Source organism: Seriola lalandi, unplaced genomic scaffold (assembly GCF_002814215.2).
Source record: "Seriola lalandi dorsalis isolate HSWRI2012SDOR001 ecotype SW California unplaced genomic scaffold, Sedor1 jcf7180002054885, whole genome shotgun sequence".
NCBI lineage: Eukaryota > Metazoa > Chordata > Actinopteri > Carangiformes > Carangidae > Seriola > Seriola lalandi.
In genome coordinates, this window is record NW_019525437.1 from 5332143 (window position 1) to 5349364 (window position 17222).

The 17222-nt window shown below is 41.6% G+C and overlaps 3 protein-coding genes and 1 non-coding gene across 7 annotated transcripts in view; 1 reads left to right on the forward strand and 3 right to left on the reverse strand.

Moving 5' to 3' along the window:
* Positions 1 to 480, reverse strand: part of LOC111671722 (carboxyl-terminal PDZ ligand of neuronal nitric oxide synthase protein-like) — a 187875-nt gene extending 187395 nt beyond the window's left edge. For 2 of the 4 annotated variants that reach the window (XM_087180045.1, XM_087180044.1), the window contains exon 1: positions 17 to 480. In XM_087180045.1, coding sequence (XP_087036171.1) covers positions 17 to 121 — 105 coding nt within the window. In that variant the 5' untranslated portion in view covers positions 122 to 480. The remainder of the gene's footprint in view (positions 1 to 16) is intronic. The other 2 variants (XM_023428886.2, XM_023428885.2) reach the window with 1 other exon arrangement.
* A 5196-nt stretch (positions 481 to 5676) lies between these two features.
* Positions 5677 to 5748, reverse strand: trnah-gug (transfer RNA histidin (anticodon GUG)). The gene has a single exon. It is a non-coding gene; the product is annotated as a tRNA-His (tRNA).
* On the forward strand, positions 5700 to 9613 carry LOC111671630 (fetuin-B). The gene is made up of 8 exons (XM_023428762.2): positions 5700 to 5860; positions 6663 to 6863; positions 7101 to 7214; positions 7428 to 7506; positions 7709 to 7875; positions 8075 to 8188; positions 8935 to 9057; positions 9221 to 9613. Exons 2-8 carry the CDS (start codon positions 6666 to 6668, stop codon positions 9476 to 9478), a joined length of 1053 nt encoding a protein of 350 aa, XP_023284530.1. The 5' UTR covers positions 5700 to 5860; positions 6663 to 6665; the 3' UTR covers positions 9479 to 9613.
* Positions 9614 to 11515: 1902 nt separating this feature from the next.
* fetub (fetuin B) lies at positions 11516 to 16918 on the reverse strand. Its single transcript, XM_023428694.2, has 7 exons — positions 16619 to 16918; positions 15518 to 15631; positions 15140 to 15227; positions 14697 to 14863; positions 14228 to 14341; positions 13862 to 13948; positions 11516 to 12655 (listed from the first exon to the last, which is right to left on the reverse strand). The coding sequence occupies exons 1-7, from the start codon at positions 16832 to 16834 to the stop codon at positions 11915 to 11917; spliced, it is 1527 nt and encodes a 508-aa protein (XP_023284462.1). The 5' UTR covers positions 16835 to 16918; the 3' UTR covers positions 11516 to 11914.
* Positions 16919 to 17222: the final 304 nt, after the last annotated feature.

A 17222-nucleotide genomic window follows, 5' to 3' on the forward strand; every position in this document is an offset into this window, starting at 1 on the left:
TTGCTTGTAAACTCACCTTTGCCTCGAAGTTGATCCCATGTTGGAACGCTTCCTCGTTGTGCAACGGGATCCTCAGATCATGTCCATCATCAACGAGGTTATACTTGGTTTTTCCAGGCATATTTCAAAGTATTCACTACTTCCACACAAGCAGAGGAACCGAGAGAATGTCAACGGGGGGAAACAAACCGGGTCGGTTTAACAGGGAGTAATCCAAGAGAAAACAATTCCAAATCCGGTCAGTACATGTTCTCCATCGCAGCGAACCGTCCCAGCACCGCAAGGCTTAGCCCACTACAGCGCCCTCAACAGCGTCCAAGTGGCGGCAACTACTCCACCAGCGCTCCGGCGAAACGGCTGCCCCGTTAATGTTTACCGTAATAGCTTTAAAAACACATGCAGACCAACAGAAACAGCGACATGCTTGGAGGGGGGGCAGTTGTATTTTCCCGACTTTTCCTGTGGTGAGTGTGGAAGTTGGTTGGGTCCTGCCTCCTGTCCTGGAGTCCTCCCTCCCGCCCCGCCGCCCTCTGCATAGAAGGAGGGTGTGATTGGAGGAGTCCAGGGATCCCACCTGTTTCCATTGGAACAGAAGCTCACCGTGGCCCTGTGGAGGAGGGGCTGAAAAGTCTGGTACCTGCCCCCATCTCTCCCCCTCCCTCCCACACACACACACACACACACACACACACACACACACACACACACACACACACACACACAATATAAGAATAACCTGAATGTCACTCATGCAAACTAAGGAGTGGTGTAGGTTACTGTAGATTCAAATTACTATTCTGTCAACTTTGGTTTTGTTATTAAGAGTGCTACATTAACTTGCAATGTTTCAATATGCACACTGGAAAATTAAATCACCTGAAATTACCTGTTGTTTAGTGCAAAAGGAATGGCCTCTTTTTGCCTGAAAAAAAATACTATGTTAGAAAATGTGTGTTTTATTCATCGCTGGTGAGAACATGTGGTTGTTATTTGCACACAAGGAAGTTAACGAGAGAAAGAAATGTTATTATGGCTTTTCAGGTGGGGTGAATGTATATTAATCACAAATCTCTGCTTCTGAATAAAATAAAAAGAGCAAGGCTACCAACTAGTGGCCATATCTGCTAGTAACTACCTGGAATGCGAGTAACTCCTATAGAGATATCATAAAAGATGAAAATGTATGAAATGATGTGACCTATTTGTTGCAGTTTTTTTCTCTCTTTCTCAGGCATATACTATGTATAAAATTAACCCACTGAATTTAATCATTTGGTTTTTAAGGATTAAAGGCATTTCTTTTTAACCTTAATTTTAATATGAAAAGCTTAAGCAGCTTAGATCAAGGACTATTCATTACTGCAAAATAGCAAGAATCACCTGAGGCCATATTGGTTAAAAGAAGTATTCTCATACATCAATCACATTGCGTAATAAAAAAGATCTGTCTTCAAGTGTCTGTGGGTCCAATAATAAACAAAACACTGATTCAGAATTGCAGCAGCAGTGGTCAGAGCTACACTTTGAGATACTGAGTGTTTTCATCTTAAATATTAAAGATATGCCGACCTAAATACATTCACACAATTTAAACAAAGCGTGAGCATCTAGCATCTGGAATAAAAGCATCTCCTGTATGAGAGACCCTCCACAGACCACACTGATATGTGGTCAGGAGACACAGTGGACCTGTGCTCATGTTTAATGCAGTTGTCATGTTGTATAATGCACAGGCCATCTGCGTCACCCTGGGAGTAAAGATGCAGCGCTCCCCTCAAGGTGGTCCCAGGCGGGGAGGGAAGGGGGGAAGTGGGGCAGCAGTAATTCACATTCTCACCACCTCTTTGGAAATATATAAAGCACTGCTGCTAATGGTGACCTGAGGGCTTATAGCAGGATGATGCTGTGTATGATTCACTCTCCGTGGGTTCAAAATTGGCATCTGGCTACCAGATTTCATCATGTACCATTCAGCCCTCTTGATTTTTGCTTTGCATACAGTCAAATTAAAACATAAACATGATCATTCATCAAAATTAATTCCCCATTTAGCAACTGAAGACAGACAAAATGACTAGAAAACAATAAGAGATGGTTTCCAAGCTTCAAATGATGAATCCTTAAATTTTCAAGCACTTATATTATTGTTACATTTTATTCTATGGAGAGTATTTTCAAGGATATCTCCATATAACTGCTGTATTGCACTATTTGTCTTGCCCTCATGACAGCAAAGAAGCTAGATGGCAAACAAGACCAGCTGCTGTCTCTTGCATTAGGAATTATTGCTGAATACAACCAGTTCCCCTCTCCGGGACCCCAAGTGCTCTTAAGGGTCTTAAAAGGGATAGAGAGCAACTTAATCCCAGCCTGGTCTTCAAATACATGTGATCTTTTGATTAGGGTTTTGGATTTTAAAGCATATGCTTCCTGCATGAAGTAGGTTTTGGTGAACAGTGCACAAAAAAAGGTATGCTTTTATTTAAAAGCCGGAAGGACATACAAGGGTTTCATTGCCATAGCAAAAAAATGGGTGCAATACTGCAAGTCCTCCAACCCACTTAACCCTACCCTTGTATACATACGAACTATGCATACCACCCATAGGAGTACAACAGCAGCAGGCGTACTGGTCCTTCATTGTCATGGTAACCGTAGCAAACATGCAGTTAATGTTGTGGAGCGGTCATGGTTTGGTCGGGTTTAAATGAGCACTTCCTTAAGGTTAGACGATGCACTAAAATTGTCATTGTTTGAGTGGATTCATCCAAACACACCCATTTCATGTTTCACTTTGAAACAGAGCTAAGATTTCCTTTTGGTGCTTACTCCATTCAGTTTGAGGTCAGTGCATCAGCAGGAGCCCTGAACCTTGGGTACCCCCCACCCCCCCCGTGGCATCTATCTCAGTCACAAGCAACAGCAAACACACACTAACGACTGTGTGTGTGTGTGTGTGTGTGTGTGTGAGCTTGTGTGTGTGTGTGTGTGTGTGTGTGAGTGAGTGTGTGTGTGTGTGTGTGTGTGTGTGTGTGTACAAGACTGCCTGTGCATACATACACACACAAGGTCTTACACATCTTGAGGGCTTCTTAAAACTGAATTAGTAATGGTGATTTTTAAAGAATGTGGGACACACAACACAAGGACTAGATCGAGTTCTTATAGGAGAGCTGCAGAGAAGAGGACAGACAAGTGGGAAAAACAACAAGTCCTCCAACCTGAATACTGATATGTATGTACATAAAAGGGTTATACAACCTAGTGTTAATTAAGTAATGTGCCTGGATTGCAGCTGAATGACTGTGTTGTGTTTGTGTTGTGTTTGTGTGTTTGTTTGTCTTTAGCGTGATTGTTGAGGCACCAAATGGAAATCTGAGGGTACAGTTGAAAGGAGACTTGTTCAGTGTAATGCTCTCTTGGCAATCTAACATTTGCTAATTAGCACCAAGATAGACCAAGAGCAGCTGAGGCTGATCTGAATGTCATTAGTTGCAGGTAGGTGGGTGTAAACCAAAATGCTTGATGGAAAATCAGGGGGTCATCAGAGTTTTTACAGTTCATCCAGAGGGGGACATGAACGTCACAACCTGCATTGGCAAAAGGAAAAAATACTGGTTTGGCTTTTTCAACAGTTCAGAACAATAAAAACGGCCAGTGGTCTCCAGCTTTTTTGACTTATGATGACCATGGATTTGTGGGTTCATTTAAACAATTTCCACATTTCCTGAAGCGGCGAATGTTTCCAGTATTTCTCAAGAGAAGATAAAAAATGTAGTTAAATATAAAATGACACTATTTTCTGTAACATAAGTGTCTGATGACCCTCAATTTTAGTCCAGAGACACCTTGACGGCAAGTTCAATAGCACTGAATTAAACTACTGACTGTGTAGAAAATATATCAGGAACTGAACAAATTTTTGAAAATGTAACACAAAGCAAACTTCATGTTTATGCTTTTCATAACATAATCAGAGTTATTAATTTTGTCAATGAAAAATTCTGTTTGATATTTCTGGCAGCTCCAAGTGTATTTTTGTAATAAGAATATTAGAAGATAAAAACTCAAACTTCATCTCATTGAACACACTTTACATCTGAGTGAGCCTTAGTTGCTGATTCAGTGAAGTGAAAGCAAAAGTAAGGGTGACACCATGTGGACACATGATGAAGTTCAGAATGCTTCTTAATGAGCGTCTGTACAGTTTCCTTGAACAGCATGTAATGATGACAGAAAACTGCAAATGTCATTTTAGTACATTTTATAGTTTTAAAATTTATCCTCTTTATTGAACGTGTGTTTTATTATTTTTACAATGTAAATACTGCCTATTATACATTATTTTATAACACAGAAAACATCATTTAAGTAGAACTGATGTTATATATATATTTCACATTCAGACTTGTCTCTTTAGTAACTTGCATGATATAATTTTAGCATTTTTAAAAAAAACAATATTTGCTTGCTCATCAGAATCAGCTGGAAATGGCTTCAGCTCTGTTGCACTGCCTGTAATCGATCACATTTCTCTTCTTTTCCTTGGATCACTCTGTGTTGTGGGAAAACGACTCAGTTCGTGGCCAGAGGGCTCTTAAATAAATGAGTGAATGAAATTGTATTCAGCATGACACTGAGGTCCAATAAGATTGTTATTCTCCTGAGCTGTTTCACACCCTCTCAAAGTCCACCAAGCACATTGTGTGTTTCGGCCTTAACAGACTAATGAAACTGTCGGCACAAATCACAGCAATTCCTTGTGTTTGTTATTCTGATTGCTTGGTTGCATCAGTGTTGCTTGGATGTTGGGTGGCATCTGTTTGAGGGTTTAAAATGGGTTTGGGGTTCTGCTGATGTATCTGTGTAGATCTTAAAATATCAAAAGATTATCATTGGTGACCAGATTTCTGAATGGAAAACCAAGAACATTTCTAGTCATTATATCATTAAAATATCTAATCGGGGACACCATGGTAACTGTTGTATTGTAATAAACTTGGGTGAAGGTTGTCTTATAAAATTGGGTCACTTCGTGAGTTAGGGTTCTTCTCTTCCTTCTCTTTACCTTTTCTCTTAATTCTTCACTCGCTTTACCCTTTTTACCCCCTTCATTTTTTCCTCTCTTCTCCTTCCTGTCCAGTCTTCTTTAATACATGGTACACTATTAGATTACTATTGCTATTAGATAAAATACTTTGGTTAGCATATTCCCACTGCTTGCCTCATTGTTGTATTTTATCGTTTGGAATAATAAATTGGTTAAGTGACTCTGTAATCCTTTCTTTACCCCCCCCCCCCTACTCTCCCTACAGAGAAAAGCAAAACAAAATAAAAAATCTTATGACTGATTTCTTTTTCTTTTTTGAGGCCATGTCATATTCCCCATCTAAAACTTGTAAACCAAGTTAAAGACGAGGTCCACAAAATGTTAAATTACACCCATGTAGATTGTATGTCTAGAAATCAGCCGACTCTAACCCTGGGTTATATTTTCCCTATTGGAGCAAAAGTACGAAGTTGGACATAAAGCCAGAAGTGCACCGCTAACAGTATCTGTGTGGATGCAGCATCAGTGATTAGTATTTTGTATATTTGTGAGATCATTCTATTACTTTGTGTTTGCGACAGTTTCTGTCTGGCAATGCACAGTTGCCACGGTGACCCTCAAAATTCTGCCGTGACCCGGATTCGAACCGGGGTTGCTGCGGCCACAACGCAGAGTACTAACCTCTATACGATCACGGCGAGCTGTCCGCTGGACTGCCAGTTTCGCAAAGCAGCGTGGACCGACAAAAAAACTGAAACATTTGTCACTGACTAAGTTTTCTGTTTATTTTCTGAGGAGAGAACATTGTGGGTGAGTTTTTTTATTTATTTATTTTATTCTTACTTCTTTTTGCAATTTAGGATGATAACTGATATTAGCCTATTATATTATATGATTTTTAAAGCTAAGTGTAACCTCAATTATTATACACATTTGGATTATTTTGATAATACGTTTACCATATTAATTTCTGTTGTGTATTAAGTAATGCATCATTATTTGAGTTTATTAGGCTATTATTAGTTAATATTACTTCATGTACTTCATCAAATGTCCTGCTATCAGGGCAGAATAAAGCTGAGTGGATTGTCCTGCCGTGTTGGTGGAGATTATAGAAGACAGTAAAAAGAAAACTGTAACCCGCTTGTCACCCACAGCGCTACACTTCACTGCTTTTCACACTATCACTGTGTGCCACCCTGGCCTGCATTAACAACTTCTCCTGTGTCACGCTGGCACCAAAACCGATGCCAGTCTTCTAAAAGTTATCATACAAAGGGAGAGTTAAGTTAAGTTAATATCCCCTGTTCCACAGTGCACTATGACCCCTTGATTCATTTTGAGAAAGCCATTTCACCCTGCAGAGCAGCAGATAGCAGTTGTTTGTTTGGGGAAAGTCCACCATGAGCCTCACATGTGTACAAACCTTGTCTGGAAAAACCAGGATTACAGGTTTTACAAAGGGAGATTTACAGGCCAGGGCATGTGTTAGTCTAAATGTTCAATTATCTATCAGGATAGGCTTTAGCAAATCAACTGGGAGAAATTAAGGTTCTTATTGGGCTCAGAGTGTGTGTGTGTGTGTGTGTATATTCGTGTGTTTGTGTGTTAGGGGATGAGTGTGTACCTGCTGGTCCTATGTCTGGCTTTGCTGCAGCAGCAGGGAAGAGCCAGGCCGGACCCTCCGGGCTGCAACAGCACTGAGGCATTGAGAGTGGCAGAAGAGGCCCTGGAGCAGATCAACCAGGACCGGACATATGGATACATCCTGTCCCTCAATGGACTGTATGACGTCTCTCACACCCCTGAAAAGGTGAGGGCGGACACACATGCATGCACTAAAACATGAAAAGGGTCCTGCGCCATCTTGCATCCTGAAACAAGCAACAATATTTGCAGAAAGAGAGAAAACAGTGGATGCAACCGCAGCATGTTTGCAGAGCATAGATAAAAAGTAAATGTAAATGTGAGTAGAAGCATTAACATATGTGTGTGTGTGTGTGTGTGTGTGTGTGTGTGTGTGTGTGTGTGTGTGTCTGTGCTCCTCCAGGAGAAAGACAGGTCGCTCTACAAACTGACCATTGATGTCATGGAGACCATATGCCACATCACCAGCAGGAAACCATGGAAACAGTGTGCAATCAGAGATATTGGTGATACTCCAGTAAGCTCCACATGGTGGTCTCTCTTCTGAATGTTTTTTTGTGGGCCACAATAGACTTCAGCTGATCCCAAAGCCAAACTACAACATAATCTGCTTTTTGAATACCATGCAAAAATACATTTTGTTCAATGCCAATGTTTCTTGTATCAGATCATTTTACAGGTAAAAAAACAAAACAAACCCAAAGACTGTGTGTGTGTTTGTGTCCTTCAGGTGTACGGAGAGTGCGAGGTATCTGCCTACCTTGACACTCAAGTCAAACTTCAAAACTACTCCTGTGTACTTCATAGAGGTAGATACATGGAGTTGTTTCTTCTTTCTCTAAATGTGTTCTGTCCCACAAATACCTCCATGACGCAAGTAAAGAATTTGGCTAGGTGAAGGAGAGCACACCTGGATAAAGTACCCGTCACTGTGGTCGGTTCAATCTTCAACATCCACTTTGGCCTCAGCTTCATCTCATTGACCTCCACCCTGTTGATCCTTGTGTTTAGTTCCTTCAGGGGTAGTGGTGGGCCTTTGCCCGGACTGTCCCACAGTTGATGATTTGAACGATCCCGCTGTCAAGGAGACAGCGAATCTCTCTCTGCAGAAGTTCAATGAGGAGAGCCGTCTGGCCAACTACTTTACTCTGGAGAACATCACAAAAGCCAGTTCACAGGTTAAAAAAAATGCTAAATGTGTAGCATATTTATCAGATTGGTTAAATTTGGTCATAATTATCTTAGTGAGGAAGTACAAGTTTACAAATCTTGACTGAATTACACCTAAAACCTTCCAACCATTTACCATTTTTATACTTCATAATTTAAGTAGGCCATACTTGTCTATACCTTATGTCTTTGTGTACTTTGTGTCAGTGGGTAATTGGTCCGTCCTACTTTGTGGATTTCACCATTGTGGAGACAGTGTGTTCAAAGGAAACAGATGCCCGTGAGCTGAGCAGCTGCCCACCTATGGACTGTCAGTTTGCTGTGAGTAACATGCACACAGGTGTATTGAGAGTATTTTAATACATTACACTTTTTATTTATATAGCGCCAAATCACTACAGAGATTATCTCAAGGCACTTTTTTAAATATAGCTCAATATTTTGGATTTGCAGAGGTTTGGATGTATTTATGTATTTTTATGATGACCTTTGAAGGGTGTACTTTTTATGTTGCATCTTGTTGCCTTTATTTTTATATATATGTATAGCACTTTATAAAGTTTCTTAAATGTAAGTGTTTTTGGAGTGGGCCTATATGCCAAATCAAATTTTGGACCAAGGCTTTTTTACAAACTTAAGTGCCACGACTTTCCCAGGCTGTTAACTAAATATGGTGTCACCCATGTCCTCTATTGGTCATTACCTTTCTACCAGCCTGAGACAACAATTGGCTGAAAGGCACATGACTATCTTTGTAGAAGTCCCATTGGGTGATATGTATGTGTTTGCATTTGATTGTTTGTTTTAAAATTGTGTCATACTAACCCAATTTAAATGTTGCTTGTAATGTGTTTTATGATGACCCAGATGAAGGCTACAAGCTGAAACGTTTCCGGTCTTATGATAAAGTTCTTCTGTTAACTGCAAGTGTTGTTGGAGTTTTCACCTCTGTAGACTTTTTCCTTTCCCCATGCACCTTGGAAGTCAGCGAAGTTGTGCCAGAAACCTGTACAAGATGCCAACAAGTTGTAAATCCATGCTCAACTGTACTTGATTTGTTCCCGCAGCATAGAGGCTTCTGTGTGGGCTCACACATGGAGCCTGAGGATGAGTACATAGCCAGACTCAAAGATGGCTCATTACGGAAAGGGAATTATGCAAGCGTGAAGTGTGACATCTACGAACCTCAGGTACCTGCTTCGACTTCAGAGATGCCCCACACAATAGGACTTAACATATCTGATCCTCCAGATTTTAGTTAAAGTTATTCTATTAATCTATTTAACACATCTCTGACTTCCCAGTAGAAGCTGAAGTAGATAACCAGATTCTCGTTTCTCTTTCTCTCTGTAGGCTGCTGTTGCGGAGGAGCAGGCCCACGCAAAGGCAGACAGCGAGCACACTGGGCATCAGCACCACAAACACACGCACCTGCACCCCCATGAGCACGAGCACTCAGTCACACCCGGCTCAGACCCCACTGTCTCCAAGCCGCGGGGTTCCCTGGGGACTGTGGTGGAGCAACCTGAATCTCCCAGATCTGCCCCAACAGCCAGCTCTTGCCCCGGGCCAAAAAAGCACAATATGGGCATGGACCACTTCAATCTCTGAGTGGCTGGACACAGGGCTGCATCTTTCACAGAAGACAAGAAAGTGTTACCTAGAAGTAACAAGTTATACCAACATTAATCCTTCTAAATAATTAGATTACATTGATTGTTTAATAAAACATTTTCAAAGCTGGAAGTTGTATTATTTCCTCACAACATGGGAATAGTTATCTCAGTTTTGTCAGAGGGGGGTGGTGGTCCCCAGACTTTGAAAACCCCTTAATGATTACACCACTGGTTTATGTCTTTTTTTTTGAGTCCTAAATGATGGGCATTGTTAATACAAAAAAAGGGTTGGAGGAGTGATGTGAATATAGAAGGGAAGAATCAAGCTTGAACCCTCATAAATCAGTGATCCCCAAATGTATAAGAGAACAATCAAACATCTCAAACAACAGGAATAGAACAGAAAACATAACACTCGTATCATAATCCTTGTTAAGGCCTTTAGGCTTAAGTGTATCTTAAGTGTAAATCCAGTAGAGCTCCCTTTGACACATCTTTCTCTCTGTATCTCCAATGTGTTCACTGCCCTGCAATCATAGAGAGGAGATAAGGAGCAGAAATTCATTGAAATGGTGGCCGACAGGATATTTCACTTTGTTGCGTCGAATGGAGCTCTTGTGCTCACTCACAGGAAAACTTTTGTCCAATCTTGGATGTATAACAGAAGTTTTATATTGTTGTCCAATTAATGCAATTGGTCACTGCATTTTCTTTATGCAAAAAAAAATTTAATAAGCATACTCCTGTGATCTCACCTTACATAAGCTGCATTATTGTACATTATACTTAGAGTTTTTTTTTCTGGCTGACATACAGTTCTTAACTGGAAATTACAACCTGTGTCATTATTGTGAAAGTATGTTTTTTTTGTTTGTTTTTTTTTGCAACTAACCCCGTTTGCAGTTGTGTGTGGGTTGTGGCAACAGAACAGAGATAAGAGCTTTTTGCTGAGTGTATAAAGCTAATATTAGAAGAGTGGGTGAGTTCTTGTTTGCAGTGTGACAGGAACAAAAAGTTAACCATTATTTCTTCCTCGAAGGTTCTATTTGTCTAATTAGCAGGATCTCATGATATACAGCATATTCAGTTTTTTTGGTAAATATATCACATAGGGTAATTTAAAAAAAAAAATTGCCACGATATTCCAGGATTGGTTTGAACAGCCATGTTTGTAACATATTACACTATTGCAACCAAATGGAGTTGAAACTGTCTTCATACTAGTCTATGAAATGTATTGGAATTTCACCCCTTTGCAGTTGCTACAGCAACAAGATTTATGGTAATAGCTCAGTGGTCATGAGCGTAATGCGGCACTGTGAATTAAGTGTGGGGTTAAAAAAAGCTTGGTGGCAGTGACCACGCTCAGGGTTAGCGGTGAGCTGCTATGGTTCAAAAGAACTAGCTCCTCTATATTTTGGGCTGTTTATCCTCTCAAAGGTCAGCACTGTAAACACAACTTGCTATTACCAAAGCTGAACCCGAGCTGAATCCTTGGACCCTTTGGAATGAACAGAGTTTCACAGTTTTAAATACAGGCGCTGCCCTAATATTTTAGAAATTTAAATCAGCACAGTTGCCTTATACTATGGGAATCCTGATGCTGATGCGGTTAAAGACGCAGATTAAAACTATTTATACCACTAAAATAATAAGAGGCTAACGAAAGTTCAGACCTGATGACAAAGCAGACAGTATTCAATGCTCTGCATCTGTTTAAATAGAATTAGAAGAAGAAAAGATGCAGTGTTAGCTGTTGGGATGGGAAGCAAACAGCCTGTTAAAACAGATATTTTTATTTCATTTTATTTTGCTGTACTTCAGTTAGCTAACAGCCACTTCTGTAATAATGATGTATTGGCTAGAAAATCCATCTGAAGATTGTTTTCATGGCGTTTTGTTTGATAACATTAACGATAGCGAGATCAGTTAAAGGAAATACAGGGAGCCGGTTGTGGAGGTTGAAGAAAAGTACACTCAATCCACACAAAATGGATCACCTTGGTCTTGATCAACACAGATAACAAAGGGATGAGTATTTGTGGTATCATTTATTATGTTGTTCAGCCAAGCCCAGATAATATACAAACACAGAAAAGGTTTTCTGTCTTAATTGTACAGTGACAGTGACGATGTGAAGGTTGGAAGGTGGTTCCTCTGTGTGAATCGTTTTGTTATTATACAGGGAAAATGAGGAAAAAAACAGGTTGATGTTGTTTTTAATGTACTCAGCCCCTATGACATGGTCAGGTTACATGTTATGTGCTTGAATAAATCACCATTTTGCCCAAGAACGACTCTGGGAAGCAGTGTAGGTGTGTGACACTGTCTATGGATGTGTCACGTGTGAAACAGGGTTTTCTTGACTCTACTACACTACAATCTGTGTCTATGGATGAGTTTCTATTCAGTTTCTACTCCACGGGCCTCCTTATGCAGCTGGCTGGAACATGGGGTCCTCAGCGAAGAGTTTCTCCACCAGGGTCTCTCCTGCTGCTGGAGGGGGGCACTGGGCTGAGACTGAGGTGGGGAAGGGGACAACGACGGGTTCCATCTCTCCTGGGATCTGGGGGTCGGGCTTGAGGGGCAGGACGACTCCAACCTCACTGACGGGTTCATCGGGGAAGGAAGGCAGGGTCATGGGCCCGTCCATGGCGGGCAGCATCCTCACTGTGCCCTCTGGGTGGTCGTGGGAACCGTTCTCATGCTCGTGGTCGTGGTGATGGTGGTGGTGCTCGTGCTCGTGCAGGTGAGCGTGCTTGTGGTCGTGGTCTAGAGCGATCTCGTGGTCGTGGTCGTGGGTGTGCACGCCGTCGGCGTGCTTATAGTCGTGGTGGTGGTTGGGTGAGTCGCCGCTGTGGTTGTGAGCTTTGGCGTGATGAGTGTGCACGTGATCATGGCCGTGACCGTGGTCGTGGGAGTGATCGTGGGCGTGCCTTTGGGCGCTGCCCGCGTCATGGTCGTGAGTGTGGTGGTGGTCGCTGTCTTCAGCGTGCTTCATGGTTTTGTCGTGGTGAGAGTGGCTCTTGGTGTGGTCGTGGACGTGGTCGTGTGTGTGTGTCTGGTCGGTGGCGTGTGCGTGTTCATGGTCGCCGCTAAGTGTGTGTGTGTCGGTGTGGCTGTGGTCGGTCTCTCCGCCCAGCAGGTGCAGTTTCTTCTCTCTCTCAGCAGCCTGGAGAACACAGACAGGTGACATTAGTGATGAATGATAATTGGACTGAAGACATGTGTAACCTCCACCACACCCATGGTTTTCGGCAAAGTCCAAATCAAGTCATGTCTGGGGTGCCATATTTGTGGGTTTGGCCATTGTTTGTACAGAATATGATAACACTGTTATCGCAACCTGGACACCAACAAGACAACCTGTGAATGATCAACTCTTTAGCTTATCGGACGTGACTGTTTTCCCAAGTCCCAGCAATTTTTTTAACCTATAATTATTCAAGGTTTCACTGAGAGGAAGCTTCTCTTTTCCATGATCAAATTCACAGTTACACCATAAAGTGTATGTAAAGATGGACCTAGTCTCCATGACGTCACCCAGAAGAGCGGCTTTGAAGCTCAGTGAGCTGCTCTACCGTCGTCATCTTGGCAGTACCTGACTCCGCCTAACTCCCGGCTAATCCAAAAATGGGCAAAGAGGTGGGGCGTGAGTGGAGCCCAGACTTCAGTGAATGTTGGTTTGTAGCAAGCGTACAACCAGGCTCACCTACCTGTCACTCGAAGTGGCATACCCTCAATTATGCAGTCTTAATAAAATGTCAACAGGTGCGTTATATAAACAGTTGTCATGAAGGAGGAATTTAGCTCTAGAGACCAAAACTGTTTTTTAGCACCAGCCTGTAAACATGTTTATTTCTGCTGTAAAGTTGGACATTTAAACATGGGAGTCTTCGGGGACTGACTCACTGTTGGAGCCAGACTCTAGTGGTCATTTGAATAACTGCAGGTTTTAGCACTTCTGTGCTGGCCTCATTTTTCAGCTGCTGCTTGAGTTACACACATTCATACCTGGAAGCTGCACAGTACAATGACATTCTGACCTGCTGGCCACTGAGCAGCTCAACTGGTGCAGTTGGGGTTAAGGGTCTTGCTCAAGAGCACCACAGTGGTGCTGACAAAGGAGGGCCAAGGGTTTTTTTTACCCCTTTTCCCATTCAGATTTAACCCTGCTGGTCTTCTTCTCTAACCCATGGGCCACAACTGCCTTCAATTACTTTGTTGTCCTCTTTTTTTTGTTAAGACTACTGCTCTGTCTACAGCTCTGAATGAGATTTGATTATTCGATTTGATTATAATGGAAATAATTTGTGTTTGCTTTTTCCTTTTATCTCCTTTTAAGTCAGTGTGACAGTGTCGGCTCTGCGAGTCTTACCTCAGGCTCATAGATCTCACACTCTACACTGAACTCGCTGTCACCAGTGGGAGTGTGGTAATTGGATGCCTTACAGAAGCCCTTGTGCTGAGGAGAGAATGAGAAAAAAACAATAAGAAAGAAGACAGAGAGGAATGGTCACGCCAGTGGAATTACCAGAATGTAATAGTTAAGCAAACTAATTTTAAAGTAGTTCTCTGATACTTGATATAAATCCAAAACATACTGGTCTAGAGCTTCACTTAAAAGCAGAAAGTCGTACTAAAAAATGGTCTTTAAATTGGATTGTTTTACGCAGTGGATTCCCATGTCTCTTTTAAAATGATCCATTTGATCAAGATAAGAATGTGAAATAATTTGACTCACAGAGAACTCGCAATCCATGAGGGGGCACTTATCGGCCGTCACTTTTTCAGTGGTCTTGTCGCAGGTGGTCTCTTGGATGGTGAACTCTGCATTGTAATACATGCTAAAGGCCATCTGGAAGCACACAGAGAGAAAGACAGGAAACCTTTAACAAAGGAACAGGTGTAACAATATAACAATATAATATATTTGGTCAGGAGTTGCCCAGGCAGTGAGTTAGAGAGCTTCTGACCAGTGGACGATCTGATGATAATTTGATTGTGGAAACTTAAATTAAATTAAACTTAAATTAGAATCAATAACATGACATGACATGACATAAATCTAAAATGATTGCAGGAACAAACTATTTTTTGATACTTTGCCATTTAATGTGTGGACATGTTGCATTTCACCAACTCCTGTAACAAGTTCTTCAATGTTTGTGGGACACAGAGTGGAGGATACGGTATGTAATGTGATATCTTACTCCAGCGGAAGCACGGGTGATATTGAGCAGAGCGAAATGTTTGGCCAGCCCGCTCTCACTGTTGAACTTTTCCAGTGAGGAAGTCACAGTCTTCTGAACCTCAGGGTTGTCCAGGGCCATTAGAGCTGGACAGTCGGGACAGGTCTTCTGGATCCTACCTCTAGGAGCTTAGCAGAGAGAAAAGCTGTTTTGAATGTCCACATATCACAAGATTTGGAGGAAGGCAATATTTATTTAAAATAAGAGAAATCTGCTTTATATTTTCTTATTTTCAAACCATGTGTCAAACTGAGCTAAATAGATGTGAAACTTTGACTCCAGTGGCAGATTTCTTCCTGCTAGATGTCTTATTTAGACAATGCATTTCATCTGAATTAAAAAAAAACACACTAACTTCTTGTATTTGCTTTTATAATTGGTATTTGTTTTTTTTTGTTTTTTACCTGGTCTGACCACACAGCTGTATTTGTAGAGACGCACCACTCTGTTCACCTTGCTGATGTAGATGGCAGCTTTGCACTGTCCATATACCTGTAAAGAAAAAATACAATAATTGCACACACAAATTTTGTTGTCTGAAACAAAAAAAGATTTGACTTATATTTAGATTTTGAAATTGTTAGTCGACCAACATGTCTTATGGTACTAAAATTCTTTGGTTTGTTCTTCTGACTAAAGAACTGCTCTTTATGAAAAAGCAGAAAAGTTTAAAGCTTATGATGTTCATACAGAAAGACATGTTGATTTCTTTTTAATTTTTTTTAATTTTACTAGAATATTATATTTTGTATGCAAAAGTGTGTGTACGTATATTATCTAACCGGTGTGTTATGTTCAGGTCGAATCTCGCAGGACTTCCAGTCCTTCCTGCTGAGAACGCTGCAGTTGGTCTCAACAACATCCAGAGTCAAGTAGAAGACCACGCCGTTCTCTCCCTGTGACACACACACACACAGAGAGAATGTAAACGTTACACATTAATGGAGCAGTAATCACAGTCAGTAAAATCCTATAGTAAATGATATCCCACTGAGGTAAATGTGTGATAGTTCAAATGATGAAGCCATAAGTACTGACGTTTCCATGACAACCGTTACCCTTCCAGTAATCCTTAGTATCTCCTGATCTTTCACACAATCAGCATGAATCATCTGACACATTAATAACATCCATAGCTTAAATGTCTGATCAGTAATTACAATCTTAATGAACTTATAATGAATTTTGCAGCTAAGATATAACTCACACACTCTTGTCATCTGAGTCTCTCACTGTGGACTGGAGGTAATCAGACTTACTGACTCCTCTTACACTGCAGATTCACAAAACGTTTGTGGTTGGTCACTAGAAAAACCTTCAAAGTCAGAGTTTTATGTTCCTGTCATGGTGTTACAAATCCCTGTGAAACTCACCCTTTTAAGCTACCTGGATCTTTTGGCCTTCATACTTAGTTGTTATGATATATATATATATACATATTATATATTATCTGTCAGCTTAATTGGTAAATGGTAAATGTACTACACTTACATGGCGCTTTTCTAGTCTTGTCAACTATATACAAACCACATTCACCCATTCACTCACACATTCATACATCACCCGCACACAGCCATCAGGGGCTTGTTTCTGATGCTGTAGCAATAAATATAAAGTGGTTTGGCTGATGTGGGATCTTCCCCAGAATGTAAAAATCAGCAGCCTGACAACCAAACTGAACTTTTAACTTCAGTCATTCATTCTTCATTTTGTTTGAATGACAGAACAAACTGGAGATGAGGGCAGTGATTCTGGTCTGGATCTAAACTACTAAACTCTACTAAGCAGCCCTGATCTACTCCATAGGGGAAACAATATTGCATTTAAGAGCATTACATGTGTTGGTTAGTGGTCAATGTCATGGCGGTGCTCACTGGACTCACATGTTGTGCCGTGTGCACGTTGGACAGACGGTGCAGTCCGAAGATGTAGCCCTCCTGCCGGTCCTGGTTGATCTTGGTGAGAGCCTCTCCAGCAGCACCCAGAGCTGACGCGTCTTCACATGACCCCTGCTGCAAGCCGCCCTGCTCCACCGGTGCGCCGTGGACGTGCACGCACCCCAACGCCAACAACAACGACAACAGCACACAATGCTTCATGGTAAAGGACTGTCTCTCTCTCTCTCTCTCTCTCTCTCTCTCTCTCGAACACACACAGGCTGGGTGGAGGAGGATACCCCGACAGGGATGGGGTGACCTTTTATATCTTGCTACTGTTAGCACACCCACTCTCTCTCTCTCTCCTTCTCTCTCTCTTACTCGTGCACACACACACACACACACACACACACACACACACACACACACACACACACACACAGAAAATCACTACCCTCTCATGTCAGCTAAGGTAAATATAACCATTGATCCCCCACCCCCTCTCAAAACACAGGGTCCTATCCCAGAATGCTGCATCTGTTGATCTGCCAGCCAATCAGCTGCTATACAGACTTGCACAATGGAGCCTATCAGGTGGGAAATAATACAA

Coding starts and splice junctions, on each gene's coding strand:
- LOC111671630 (XM_023428762.2), top strand. CDS start 6,666: ATGAGTGTGTACCTGCTGGTCCTATGTCTGGCTTTGCTGCAGCAGCAG. Junction 6,864..7,100: donor TCTCTCACACCCCTGAAAAG/GTGAGGGCGGAC, acceptor GTGCTCCTCCAG/GAGAAAGACAGGTCGCTCTA. Junction 7,215..7,427: donor GAGATATTGGTGATACTCCA/GTAAGCTCCACA, acceptor TGTGTCCTTCAG/GTGTACGGAGAGTGCGAGGT.
- fetub (XM_023428694.2), bottom strand. CDS start 16,834: ATGAAGCATTGTGTGCTGTTGTCGTTGTTGTTGGCGTTGGGGTGCGTG. Junction 14,864..15,139: donor CAGCTGTGTGGTCAGACCAG/GTAAAAAACAAA, acceptor CTCTCTGCTAAG/CTCCTAGAGGTAGGATCCAG. Junction 14,342..14,696: donor TCACCCGTGCTTCCGCTGGA/GTAAGATATCAC, acceptor GTGTGCTTCCAG/ATGGCCTTTAGCATGTATTA.